The following is a 14,146-nucleotide window of genomic DNA, read 5'->3' on the forward strand; positions in this document are numbered from 1 at the left end:
GTACGTGTCGTTGTTTGTTAGAGAGAATTTTACTGGTCGTTTTACAGATGATTCAGTGGCAATCAACCGTAGAAAAATAACCCTACCCGAAATTTGAAGGTGAAAATTAAAGTAACAAGTCTACCGTTGGAATTTCAAGCCTATGTTGGCTCATTGAAATTCCTTAGTCATCACAAATCTGCCGGTCAACTTCATCAATTATTTCAAGATCTACTTGTAGATCAAATCTAACTGTAGATTAAATCTGCTGACAGATCAAATCTACCGGGCATATTTAATCTGCCGATAGATTAAATCTGCCGGCAGATCAAATCTACCTGTAAATGAAGCCTATGGTAGATATAATCTACCGATAGACATAATCTACCACATCGTCTCTACCGATTTATAGATTTGGTGTAGCTAGGCTGCGGTAGACTTGTTAATTTCACTTCAATGTGGTACATTATTTTTTCGACTTATTACTACCCATCGAAAAACCTCTCTCGCTTCATCATCTATTAAAAACTCCTTCCCCTCCCCCTCGAAAGACACAGTGGGCCAGCAAGACTGAAGAAATCTTTAAAAAAGGAGAAATAAAAAACTGGCTGCGCCGTTTTTCACTAGCTTTTATTATTAAAAAAATCGTCAAAATATTTAATCAACAAAAAAACAAACATTTTCGCCTAAGTAGCTAGCCTAGGGCTCTCTATCCAGTGGTAACGCATGAGGTATTTTATCGTACAATTAATTCATCCGTAATTAAATACTTACCGTTATTATTTACCATTTCCCCATTGCGACCAGATCGGAACAAAAAAAAAACCACCAAAAATCCCACATTATCTCCTTCAGTCATAAAAAAACAAAACGCCAAAAATGTTTGTTGATATGTTTTCTCAACGTTTAATCATCATCTTTTTGTTACATCTCTATTCACCACCGTAATTATCACACCTGGAGACCCCGAATCATCCGATTAATATTCCGATTGGCATTTGATTGACTGCAACTACTGTTAATATTGAATCACGCCATTTATTGGATTGAATTTGACTTGAGATTGATTGAACACTTGTTACTATATATTTCACCTAATTTTTTTTTCATCATTTTGGTGATTCTTTAGTTTTTTTTTTTTTTTCATTAAAAAAATAATTCAATAGTTGACGAAACTCAGACATATTAATTCCCTCAATTATAATGTATTTGATATTTATGAAAATTTTGATAATGTTCCTGTCAATCTGTGGATTATTTTTTCAATATGATTTTAATTTTTTATTTGTTTAACTATTAAATAATAATCACGGTAATGCGCCACATTCACTGGTTGATGACTGTCTCGTTGACAAAGGCCCGTACCTTGCCTGTGGGTGTGCTTGGTTGTGGTTGGAAATACGCGGTTTTGGGAGAGAACATTTTTATTTTATTTTTCCTTCATTTTCCATTTAATTTTCAATTGCTTTTATTTTTTATTTCATATTTTACCAATAATTATTACCTATTTTATTTTATTTGCACGTCTCATGTCGTGGCCTTGGCTTGCCTTCATATGAGATTCACCTGTGAATATATTATATATACATTATACATGGATATCTCGATTTATTAGCGTTTACATATACGATATATTTTTTGTTTTGATTTTCCTTGGTTTTGATGGAGGATTAATCTCCAGGGATTATTATTTTTTTGTCACTTATGATTGGGATTCTTGGGAGATGTTAATTTTTCATTGAATTTAATGTTTAATTGATCGTGGCACGGTGTGTTAGTTGGCGAGAGAAATGGCCCGGGCAGAAGGGTTGCTGCATGACAGATAAAAAAATATGAATAAAATACATTGCCGCATTTTTCATTAGTGGTAACTAATTAATTCAATGATTTTTACCGTTTATTCACAATTTTTACGGACGAAAAAGGTACGACTCTACCGAAAAATCTACCGTAAATCTACCGGATGCCAAGTAGATTCATAAATTGATCTACAACCGGAAAATGTTAACAATAACTCTACTGGACGTAAACTCAACCGATTTCTGGGTTAAAATGGCACACGAAATCGTGACATGTCTACCCTGATCCGGCTGAAGTCTGGTAGACTTCACATCTACCAGCCATGAAGTCTACCGGACGTAAAATCTACCAATTATGCCTCTTGAGAAAATAAAAAATGGGTAATTGGTAGAGTTCGTGTCCCTTGGAGGTGACGACTGATAGATCAAATCTGCCAGGTCTACCAGTAGATGTCATCTACCATTCGTCACCTCTACTGACAGATCTACCAAATCTACCGGTAGACTTGAAGCCCAGTAGATTCACGTGGTAGATTTAATATCCGGTAAACTCGGCATCAGGTAGATTTGTGCGGGTAGATCACAAGACTGATAGATTTTTTCACGCTATCAACTCAAAAAAAGCCATTCTCGCATGACAATAAGGAATTGTGAAAAACGTAAAAAACCATATTTGACTGGCATTAACAATTTATTTACTTAGTACTGGCAGTTTCTTTGCGTAGAGTTAATTAGTTACCGCAAGAGCAGAAAATAAAATGCACTAGTGATAAAAAAAAAATGATACTTTTGATACTCGATGAACTAGTTGGTTTTAATGTTAATTCAAGTATTTTATGGATTTTTTTGTTGAGGAATTATGTTTGTGGTGTTATGTGGAGCATTGAGGAACGAGGAGGGGGTGTTGACTTCTTGCCCCGATGCACCCCCTCCCCTCCCCCCTACTGGGCCTATCGACTACGGCCAGAGTACCCTGGGCTCAGGTCCTAGGGGCTAGTGAACGTTACTGCTCCCCCAATTGGGTTTTTGGCCCTTTATTTGACCCATATTTCATAGAATGGTATTCAATTCTCTTTTGTTTGTCAGGCGGGCTTCATGGAAATTCAACGCAAGACGATTGTGCTCATGAAAACCGCCTTTTTTTTCTCCATTCGTTCGAGATATCATTTTCTCATTTTCAATTCGAATTTTCATTTCGAATGGCGATGGAAACTATAATTATCTGAATTTTTCTCAACATTTATTTTTTACTACCACTATCATGCTCCCCTATTTCTCCTAGTCAGCACAAAAATCATTGAATCAACTTGTCCTAGCACGTCTGTCGGTACCCCGAAACCCCTGGAAAATTCACCGTAAACCCCTGGTGAATTCACGAGTAGGGGACGGTGGGGCAAAATGAAACAGCAAGAAAATCTTGTGATCTAAGGGAGATAGGACGATTTTCATGAAAACCTTTTTTGTAGAGAATTTTACAAGCTACAAAAAAGGTCCTCTTCAACAATGTCCTATCTCCTTTAGATGACGAGTTTTTCCCACTGTTTCATTTTGCCCCATGCTCCCCTATTACTGTCCATCAATTTTTCTCCTCATTTTATATCTCCAATTTTTATCCACTAGTTCTCTCCTCACTCAATTCAGAATTTCCAATGTGCCGCCGATGCTTTTACAGATGCCTTACGACCGCCATTTCCCCGAGGATTGCCTACCCTCTCCCACGAGACTCCGTGTCTACCCCCATTTTTTTTTTCTTCACTCTGAAAAATTTTTCATCTCGCTTTTATATTTATCCCATCCACCGGTGCCAGAGGATACGAAAATTATTAATCCCAGAACGAATCAATGATCCGAGTGATACTGTGACCTTTTCGCCATTCCAATTTCATCCAACCAACGTCTATTCAAGATAACGATAAGCCAAATGGTTTAGTTTATCAATGGAAATTACGTATTCAGTACTTCACGCCCGATATCTCGATTATTATCATTCATTACAGATTCCATGTCCATTACATTTTCTACACATTAAAAAAACATTAAAAACAAAAAAAAACCGCAATTCATTGAATCGCGATAATTTGCATCTGAATTTTTTGCTTCTATCTCGCGAACCGCAGATTTTAGGACGAAACACCTTCAGACCTTTTTTGCACAGAATGAAATTTCCAAAAAAAATGTCTTATCACATTTTCACCTGCCACCACTCATTACCGAGATAATTAACATCTAACAATACAACAAAATCAACTATTTCTCTTCTGTTTCATTCTCTCCCTCGACTCATGAATTTTCCCATAAAAATTATTTCGTAAAAAAAATGTATATTTTTTTTTATTGAAAAGGTGTGAGTCGAAGGGATGGAAGTGGTCCAGGGGGCGGTTGGTAGCGGCGGCATTTATTGATCGCTCGGAGCAACCCTGCCAGCACAATCCCCTCCCCATCTCTCACTCACTCCTGTCTCTTCATCCCTCTTGGTTTTCGTACCCACCAGGCCTCGACCCTCGATCCCAGCACGTCAAACTCTCCCTCCCCTCCCCCTTCACCCTCACAAGAGAGAAAAGGCCCTATATATGCCACCTGTACCCTCAAACTACACCCACGGTTCAATCATATTAATTAGTCCACAGCACCAGTGAGATACCTCTTGACATTATGACGTTGAGTCTCCATCAAGTACTATTAGTATTAACCTGACATTTTTGACACCCACAAATACCTTATTATAATCCAACTATGGCATATGATTAATTGAAACTGAAATCTAAACATTTTAATCAATTGGCAATCATCGGTTGAATAACGACTCTGCCGATAACAAGTTTTTATATTTTCTATTCATTTCTATTAAAAAATCTACCTGTCAACTCTATCAATTGGTTGCCGATAGAGGCCGGTATTCACTGGTAGATTGCGTATATAGGCTGATCTGCCAGTGATTAATGGTAGATTACGTCTATCAGCAACTTCTGGTAGATTATATCTACCGGCTAATCTACCTGTGACTTCTGGTAGATTACATCTACCGGATAATCTACCAGTGGTTGGTGATAGATTAAATCTGCCAGCTTAATTACCAGTGATTAATGGTAGATTATATCTACCACAGATTGACGGTAGATTACATCTACCTGATGATCTACCCATGACTGTTGGTAGATCGCGCAATCCACAATTTTTTGGTAAACTACGTCTACCGGATGATCTACTCTGATTAATGACAGATTTCATCTACCAGATACTCTACCAATAACTTCTGGCAGATTAAATCTACCGGATTATCTACCGATGATAATCTTCATGCTTGCCGGCAGAATTGTCAACTGTAGATTTTTTTGGTAGATTCGGGTAGAGCGAAATTCGACCTTGGATTTTTTTCCGCCATGAGATTTTTTTTTTTTTAATATGATTCTCATCTTCTTTCAGCCATTTTCGATCGCCACTAACCGCCAGTTAAAATTTGATTTGAGGAATGATTTATTTTGGGATTTATTCAAAGGGTTGAGGGATGAATTAACGGTTCTTGACAGGATACAGGTTACCAGCAATGCCCTGGAGTTGGCTGGGGGCGGCAACGCCATCGGCAGCGGCAGCAGCCGCTGTAGCAGCAGCCGCAGTGACGCCATCCCCTCAGGCCGCGCCCCTCGTCCTCGCCCCAAGGGCAGCGACGAGACGGAGGTACCCCACTATCTTATAAGAGTCACTGAAATTGTCTTGAAACGATTCAAATCCACATTCCAAAATTTTCAAGAACTGCTTCACTTGGAATTTCGTATTTTGCAATTGTGAGTTTATCTCGTGAACCAGTGGGCTTACAAGAAAATGTCATAAGAACTTTTTTGTAGAGAATTCAATTCCCAAGAGAAAATATTCTATGACATTTTGGTCTAGATCCACTCACTACTGAGATAATCCCATATTTAACAAGTTAGAAAAATCCAAGTTCTTTTCCCCTCGAAAAACTCAAATTCGCCGCAAAAATTCTCCAAATTCGAAATTCAAAATTGTCTTCTGCACACCAAAAGCCCCAAATAATTAATTAAAAATCTTCTAATTAATTATTTGTCGTTGAACTTGTGAATTGGTTCACTCAGATTTTTTTATAATTTTTTTTTTCAACAAAAAAAAATTGACATTTTAGATATTTCACCTCTGAGAATTATCTTCTAACACTCTCTTCATGTTTAGCGTGTTCTTAACGTGTGTCCCGCACTGAATTTGCTCTGCATCTCTAGAAATCACCCAAGATAATTCAAAAATCTCTCACACAAGCACGTCTCGGTGTTTTACCTATATATTGTGTCTTAATTATCCACTGATGAATTTTTAATATTGCCTTTAGGACAGTAGCATGACGTTCACCAGTCTGACAATTACCCCAGACCATTTCGTTAATCACTTGCCTCCATTTTGAATGCCAGCCTGTTGTTTAATAATGCATTGAGAGTTTGTTCTGCTCCACTTGAGCAGAATAATTTTATTAAAAGAACCACTAATTTACGATTTGTTGCGTCATTAGAAGCTTTATATTCATCATTTATCAATATGATTGTGATTATTGTACATCGAGGAAGAGCTCTGGAGTCAAGGTAGGCCACAAAACCCCCTGTTGTGCATCAAAAAATATCCCAAATTAGAAGGAATGAAGATTCTGTGGTGAAGGAGAGCCAGTCAATTGTCACTTGCTTGTCAATTGGATGTTCATATCAGAAACCATTTGTTTCTGAGAGAACCTCACCCCTTCACCACTGACTCAAAAGCCCCTCCACTCCCTGAACATGAATAAATATCTCCCCAATCTTCACACCTCCAAGAAGAACAGAATTGCAATAACAATCAAAGTGGGAAGAACAACCCCACAAATCAAACAGATGAGAATTTTGCAGCACCTCGTCCTCTTGATGCACCTCCATGCCTCCCGGCAGCTCTGAGTCTCACCCCCTCGGGTGAACCTCAGCCCACAATTCTCGAAACTGACCTCAATGTAGCAATCACTTCCGCGATCCCCAGAGGGCAGGTGTCTTCCACTGGATTCCCTCGAGCTCTTGGATTTTTTTCCGTTCAAAACCGTCACGATTGAGTCACTCGAGGACTCCGATTTCTCCCTGAAGTTGAGAATTTTTTTCCGCTTCTTGGGTGGATATTTGGCCCTGAAGGGGCCCGCCTTTATGGGCCTGATGTAGTCTGAACCGAAGGGACCTCTCACTGGCCTCTGGGCGAGAATTGAGGGCCTCTCCTCTTCATTTTTTCCACCTGCAGATGTCGATGGCTCTGGATCTTGAGAAAAATTTCTACTCATTGGAGGATAGTAAGAAATTTACCGGATGTTGAATCTACCGGCAGATGTGATTACTGGTACATTTGTATGAAATCTAGGGGGATAATCTACATGTAGAATTTTTCAGGTGAAAATTTATCCGAAACATCTACCAGTAGATTTTCCAGGGGGAGATCTATCCGGGTAGCCTACCCGTAGATTTTCTCATAAGTAAATCTACCGGAGATCTACTGGTAGATTTTTAGTTGTAAATCTACTGATAGAATTTACCGATAGATTTTCAAATGCAAATTTATCCATTAATTCTACGCAAATCTACCCGCTTGGCGCTGTGTTGATATATCCGATAAATCTATCAGTGGATTTTAAGGGATCCGGCTAGTCTATCGGTAGATTTTACGAGTAGATTTATAATAGAAAATCTACCGGTAGACTAGCCGGATAGATCTGCCCCTTAAAATCTACTGGTAGATTTATCGGATATATCAACCCAGCGCCAATCGGGTAGAGTTGCGTAGAATGAATGGATAAATTTGCATTTGAAAATCTATAGGTAGATCTCCGGTAGATTTACTCATGAAAAAATCAACGGGTAGACTACCCGGACAGATCTCCCCCTGGAAAATCTATTGGTAGATTTTACGAGTAGATTTATAATAGAAAATCTATCAATAGTTTTTCTATCGTAAATCTACTCATGAAATCTACCGGTAGATTTCCCATCTACAACTCTATCGATCTACAGATTTATCTATAAATTGCAGCCAACATCCGGTAGATTTTTTTTATAACTAGTGAATTCAGAGTAGACAGAATCCCCGGTAGACTTGTTATTTCCATCATTAATTTGATATACCCCTATTTCGGTATATCTGACACTAAGTAGACTTATTACGGTACTCGTGAAGACAGCTAGAGTCATTAGCACGTCTAAACCCACCTTCCAACGGCTAAAAACACTTAATCGACTTTTACTTGTACTCTCAGAACCCGACATCACGTTCTCCACGAGTTTCTCGTAGTCTCTTGTCCACCTAATTCGTATCCAGTGTCGCTGTACTTGAAACTTGGTGAGGCACTTTGTGTCTCAAACCATTCGAAAATCGTCTTGGAAAGTTGGAGAAACTATTCGTGACTGCTGGGGTTTCTCTCGCTCTGAAAGTTGTCTTCCAAGTTTTTGACGGGCTTTTTTTTTCATCTGGAAGATTACATTTTCGTTACGGAGGGAGATTAAGTCTAGTCCCGTTCCCCCCGGGGAATTTTTTCATCTTCGAAATTTCAAAATTGCTCTTTTTTTCGCAATTTCATTTTTTTTTCTCGTTCTCACTCAAAAGACAATTACAGTGGTGGACCACTGCTGCTGCTGCTGCTGCTGCCGTTGCCACTGCCAACCTTCAGCCAACCACCGGATTATTATTTTTTATTATCTCCTGGTGATGGTGAATATGTTTACAAAGGTAGGCCGTTTTTTTTTGGCATGATGTTACAGCCGCTGCACTACGTGGCGTTGCAATTCAACGTGGAAGAGTTGGTGCTACCACCAGGGCAACATTTCCAACTGGTGCTGCTGCTTTAGCGCTTGTGCGTAACCCTGGCCCACTAGCGGCAGCCGCAACTGCCCTTCATCCCTTTGCACCTGCGTAAGTTCATTAATTCTCCGAAAACACTTTGTATTTTTATTTATTTTTTTAAATTGTGAACGATTTTAATATCTCGATATTTGCACGTTTTAGTGTCTTGTGGGAATAATTATTATTGCACTGTACTAATTGTCACACGTTGGGTGATGTTATTAACCACAGGAGAACTAATGTGTCAATTTTTTTGGGGGGCGATAATTGAAGGGGAAACAGTTGAAATTCAATGAAATGCGAGGGGAAGTGGAAAATGCGGGAATTCGGCCGGAAATGTCAATTTGAAGAAATTCCACTCCGGGTTTTTTGGGAATATCTCGGGTTTGAAGGGAGATAGCGAAATTGATGTCGAGAGCTTTTTTGTAGGTCTTGAAATTCTCTATGAAAAATGTCCTGACGGAAATGGCCGTATATCCTCTAGATTCGGAGATATTCCTCAAAATCGTCGCAAGAGAATTTGAAGGAGAATGAAAAACGATTAATTATCGATTTTTAATGATCTCTTGTTTATTTCTTCACAGTGTCTACTATGATCCATTCTTAGCCGCACATGCAGCGACGCAGGACCCTAACTACAGGCTCCAGGTGAGTTTAAATTCCTGTCAAAACCTCTGGAGTTCAAACTGAAATACAAAGTCATTTTGTGTTTTATTTTGGGCTCCAATGATGAAATTAGAAAATTCAATTGAAGTTGGCTTGAATGAATTAAGAAAAAAACATGCATTGAATGAAAGAAAGACGATAATTAATCAGGAAAAATCATTACGGGACAGCTGGAATGGCCGCAAGCAACAGCCGACGTTAGTTTTCTTCATTTGTATTTTTCACCATTTTACCAATTTTTCTGACAGTTCGATAATTAAGTGGCTTTTTTTTTTAATCCGCAGTTGATTAAAATTTAAATTAAATTGAATAGAATTGGGAGAGTGGAACGGTAGTAAATTTCGTCGTTTAAGGGTCAAATGGGAGAGACAGGGGGAGGGGTCAAGAGGGTCAAACGGGAGAGACAGGCGTAGGGGGCAAAAGGGTCAAATGGGAGAGACGAGGGAAGTGATTAGAAGAATAAAATTTTCTTGAGGGTCAAATGGGAGAGACAGGCGGAGGGGGCGAAAGGGTCAAACGGGAGAGACAGGCGGAGGGGGCAAAAGGGTCAAACGGGAGAGACGAGGGAAGTGATTCGAAGAATAAAATTTTATTGAGGGTCAAATGGGAGAGACTGGCGGAGGGGGCGAAAGGGTCAAACGGGAGAGACAGGCGGAGGGGGCAAAAGGGTCAAACGGGAGAGACTAGGGAAGCGATCAGAAGAATAAAACATTTTTGAGGGTCAAATGGGGGAGACAGGCAGAGGGGTCAAGAGGGTCAACTGGGAGAAAGACGAGCGGAGTGATCACTCCAGCCGTCTCTCCCATTAAACCCTTAAAAGCATTTGACCCTTCACCGATCGCTCCCGTTTGACCCTAAAAAACATTTGACTCCATAATTTTTTGAATAATCGAAGTGAAAAAAAAAGTCATCTGAATTTTTCTCCCCCGTAAAATGAAACTAGAATTGACGTATTTCCTTAGTTGCTTAATTATCGAACTGCCCTTGGCAATTTAAATCACAAGTGCATATTTATTTTAATCATAAAAAAAATTCATCCCCCACGATTAATAGCATCCCCCATACCACCGCGGGACTCGTTTAACCTAAAACTCTCACGAAATTGCACGATTTTCAATGCTAAACTCCCCTCATTACCGTTTTATTTCGACGGTAAAAAAGAAATGTGAGAAAAACGTTGAAAGAAAAATTTGTGGCGAGGGGGGTGGGAGGGAGGGGCAATAGCGATTAAAGGGTGAATGGGTTTTCGAGAACTTTTCTTTCAGGATTGCCGTTTGTGTTTCAGGCAAAAACACCCGCACTGGAGGTAGGAATAACGGTCTGACCGTTAACCCTTTTTCTACTGCTATCAAGAAATTTTTCCAGCATTTTTTTTTCAACACCCTTGTCTGTCTATAATCCAGCATCAGTCTGTTCGTCCTAGAGAGGCCCAGATAGATGAGATTTTGTGTTAGAATTGTCCTGAGTTGTGAAGATGATCGGTCAGTGTCGATTAATTTTTGTCTAGAGAATTTTAATTTTGGACAGATGGATTTTTGGGAGTTGTTCTGGGATCGAGGCAAAATGGAGAAGTTTCAGTCTTGAATATCTTCTGACCCAACGATACGATTTGGACGAGTCTGAGCTCATTTTGAAGATGAAGAAAATATCTTGAAAATGACGGCAAACTCGTTGGATTTCACTCTACCGATCTCGAGATATTGCCAATTGAAGACGGTTCAGTCTGCCCAATTCTCCCACCTTAACTTGAGATCAGTTTTTGGGAAATGTCGTGGGATCCGAGACAGATAGCGAAATTTTTGTCAAGACCTTTTTTGCAGAGAATATCGAGACCTGTAAACAAGGTCTAGAGGAAAATTCCGCCATCTCCCTTAGATCCAGAGATATGCCCCAAAAACCGTCTTCCAGTCGTATTTTTCCTCTCTAAAATGTTGAAAGTTGAACAAAAGTATCATTCAACCTCTTATCGCCTCGATTCCTCCCACTCCGTTTACACTGAAACCCTAAAAACCGTGATCTCATCAAGATCACCGGTTTTATATCCATAAACTAGAGTCTCTAGCGCCCAGAGCAGCCATTTCCCACTGGTTTTTACGATCCTCAATCCATCTACACTCGAAAACCCCTTGTTTTAGTTTTACATAATGCTCCCTGTTGCAAAATTTAATGAGTTTCTGGCTCTCCCATTCCCCAAACCAAGCAAAACAGAATGGAAGAACAAAAGAATGAAAAAAAAAACGAAATAAAAAAAAATCTCAATTTTCGAAAACAAACCCCCATTACCCTTTGACGCCCCCCCCCCCTGCTCACTTTGAGTTGGTTTGAACTGTTTGAATTTAGTTGTGTATACAAGAAGCACAGAATACCTTTCATCCCCCCTCCCCCTGTTCGTCATCCTGTGACGCAGAACAAACTGAAACACTCGTGTGTCCACTTTGCGTTTATACCCAACGGTATCCAATTCCTTCACCAAATCCCTTTGCATTTATATTTTCCTCTTTGCCTGAGAGAATTTGTAGATATAATGATGTGTAAATATCAGTATTTTTTAATCCGCATGATTGATAAATCCATTAGTTGCAGATGATTTTGGAAGAAATCACGAATTGGTAGATTTTTTAATTTAAGTATCGGATTTAATGGTGGTATTTAACGTGGTGAAATCGGAGATTTTGAGGGTAAAGTTCGTACGCTTGGGAAATTTCCTCGGGAATGGAAAAAAAAATCGGCCGTTTTGCTCTGGTAGTTCCCGAGATATTCGCAAAAACGATTTTTAGGTTACAATAATGAGAACTCTACCGAGAACAAACTCTACCATTGATACAGCAAAGTCTACCACGAGTGATAGATTGAAATCTACCACGACTGGTAGTTTCAATTTTACCACGACTAGTAGATTGAAATCTACCACGATTGGTAGATTAAAATCTACCACGATCGTTAGATTCAATTCTACCACGACTGCTAGATTAAAATCTATTATGATTGGCAGATTCAAATATACTACAACTGATAGATTAAAATCTACCACGATTGGTAGATTAAAATCTACCACGATCGGTAGATTCAATTCTACCACGACTGGTAGATTAAAATCTATTATGATTGGCAGATTCAAATATACTACAACTGATAGATTAAAATCTACCACGATTGGTAGATTAAAATCTACCACGATCGGTAGATTCAATTCTACCACGACTGGTAGATTAAAATCTATTATGATTGGCAGATTCAAATATACTACAACTGATAGATTAAAATCTACCACGATTGGTAGATTAAAATCTACCACGATCGGTAGATTCAATTCTACCACGACTGGTAGATTAAAATCTACTATGATTGGCAGATTCAAATATACTACAACTGATAGATTAAAATCTACCACGATTGGTAGATTAAAATCTACCACTGGTTGACTCAATTCTACCACGACTGGTAGATTCAAATACATTCTTCCAATCATTGTAGACTTGAATCTACCATCATTGTCAGATTTAATCCTACCATAATTTGTAGATTCAAGTTCTACAGCTATCGGTAGAGCCTACCACGAGTGATAGTCCTAAGTCTACCATAATTGACAGATTAAACTATCACCTAATAGAGTTGATACAGTACACGTGAAAATTCGTAGATTTTTCAACCGAAAATTTTTCCCCGGTAGATTTACTATTCTACCCTCGGCGTGAGTCTGTTACCACGAGGTTAAACGATACAGTCAAGGTAAGATAAATTGCCTGAGGTCAAATCGAAAAAAAAAAAAAAGAAAAAGAAGGTCGCAACCCCAACTCACGTAAAGCCCTGGGAAATTGAGTCCTCCAAAGGGAATATTTTCGTTCCAATTCTCCCTGAAAAAGATTCTCATGCATAAAAAAAATGAAGAAAATTCTGAGAGATTCGCTATTCGCTTTTCTTGTGTATTGAGGAGTCACCGGAGTCTTCAGGTACATTTGAGATATTATTCCGGAGTCGATACAGACAGCTTTGAAGTTCTGGTGGAGAAAAAATTCAGAATTCTTTCAGTCTTTGAGGAAAATCTCTGTCCAAGCAGAAGTTGGGGTTTTTGTTTTTTATTCATTCCTTTATCCTCTCCGTTTTATTGTCAAACTGCGATTCGAATAACAGAACAGAATAGAACAAAGTTTCGAGGCGTCGGGAAAAACTTTCCGGCGCCCAACGAATCCCCAGTCTCCCGAACCCCTCTCTCTTTCAAGTCTTTTTTTTTGTCGGGAGTTTTTGCTTCGATTTTTCCGCAAACGATTGCGTTTCGTTTGGAGTTATCAGCGGGGCAGACATTTAGGGGCTGTAAACAACCCATTTTTACGATCTATCGGGGTCGACTCCCTGGGAAAATAGAAATTGATTTATTTATTTAGTTTTATTTTTTCCCCCACCGCCCCAATTTGCCCCAGCCTTTACCAATTGTAAATGTTGGGAGGGCTATGTACATTTGACTTTGAAATCGTGTAATTCCGTAGTGGATTATGCACAACGAGCCATTCGCACGATTATCCATCACCTTTCGTTTCACTTGAGCATGAATTTTCTAATTATTCAATTTCAACGATTCAATTGTTCATTATTTCGTAACAACTTGGTTTATAGCACCTTCACCACATTATTTTCGCATCTTTCACGTTCACACGGCCATTAGTAACTCCCAGAGAATTTTTATTCAATGAAATTAATCATTTATCGAAACGAAAAAATGAATTAAATTGCAAAAAATATAAAAATTCCGAAAAATGAGCGAAAAAAAATTCTCTGGCCATAAATCACCTGCGGATACCAGACAAATCCGCACACAAATCTCCCCTGCTCAATGTCTCCATGAAAAAAAAAAAAAAAAA

General features: G+C 38.9%; 1 protein-coding gene across 3 annotated transcripts in view; it reads left to right on the forward strand.

The window, feature by feature from the left end:
- Positions 1 to 14,146, forward strand: part of LOC107037412 (RNA binding protein fox-1 homolog 2) — an 84,412-nt gene that overhangs the window by 68,001 nt on the left and 2,265 nt on the right. For 2 of the 3 annotated variants that reach the window (XM_015255958.1, XM_015255960.1), the window contains 3 exons: positions 8,543 to 8,693; positions 9,209 to 9,272; positions 9,461 to 9,487. In XM_015255958.1, coding sequence (XP_015111444.1) covers positions 8,543 to 8,693; positions 9,209 to 9,272; positions 9,461 to 9,487 — 242 coding nt within the window. The remainder of the gene's footprint in view (positions 1 to 8,542; positions 8,694 to 9,208; positions 9,273 to 9,460; positions 9,488 to 14,146) is intronic. The other variant, XM_015255959.1, reaches the window with a different exon arrangement.

This window comes from Diachasma alloeum, unplaced genomic scaffold, assembly GCF_001412515.2.
Source record: "Diachasma alloeum isolate Michigan unplaced genomic scaffold, Dall2.0 Dall_scaffold_00219, whole genome shotgun sequence".
Lineage (NCBI taxonomy): Eukaryota > Metazoa > Arthropoda > Insecta > Hymenoptera > Braconidae > Diachasma > Diachasma alloeum.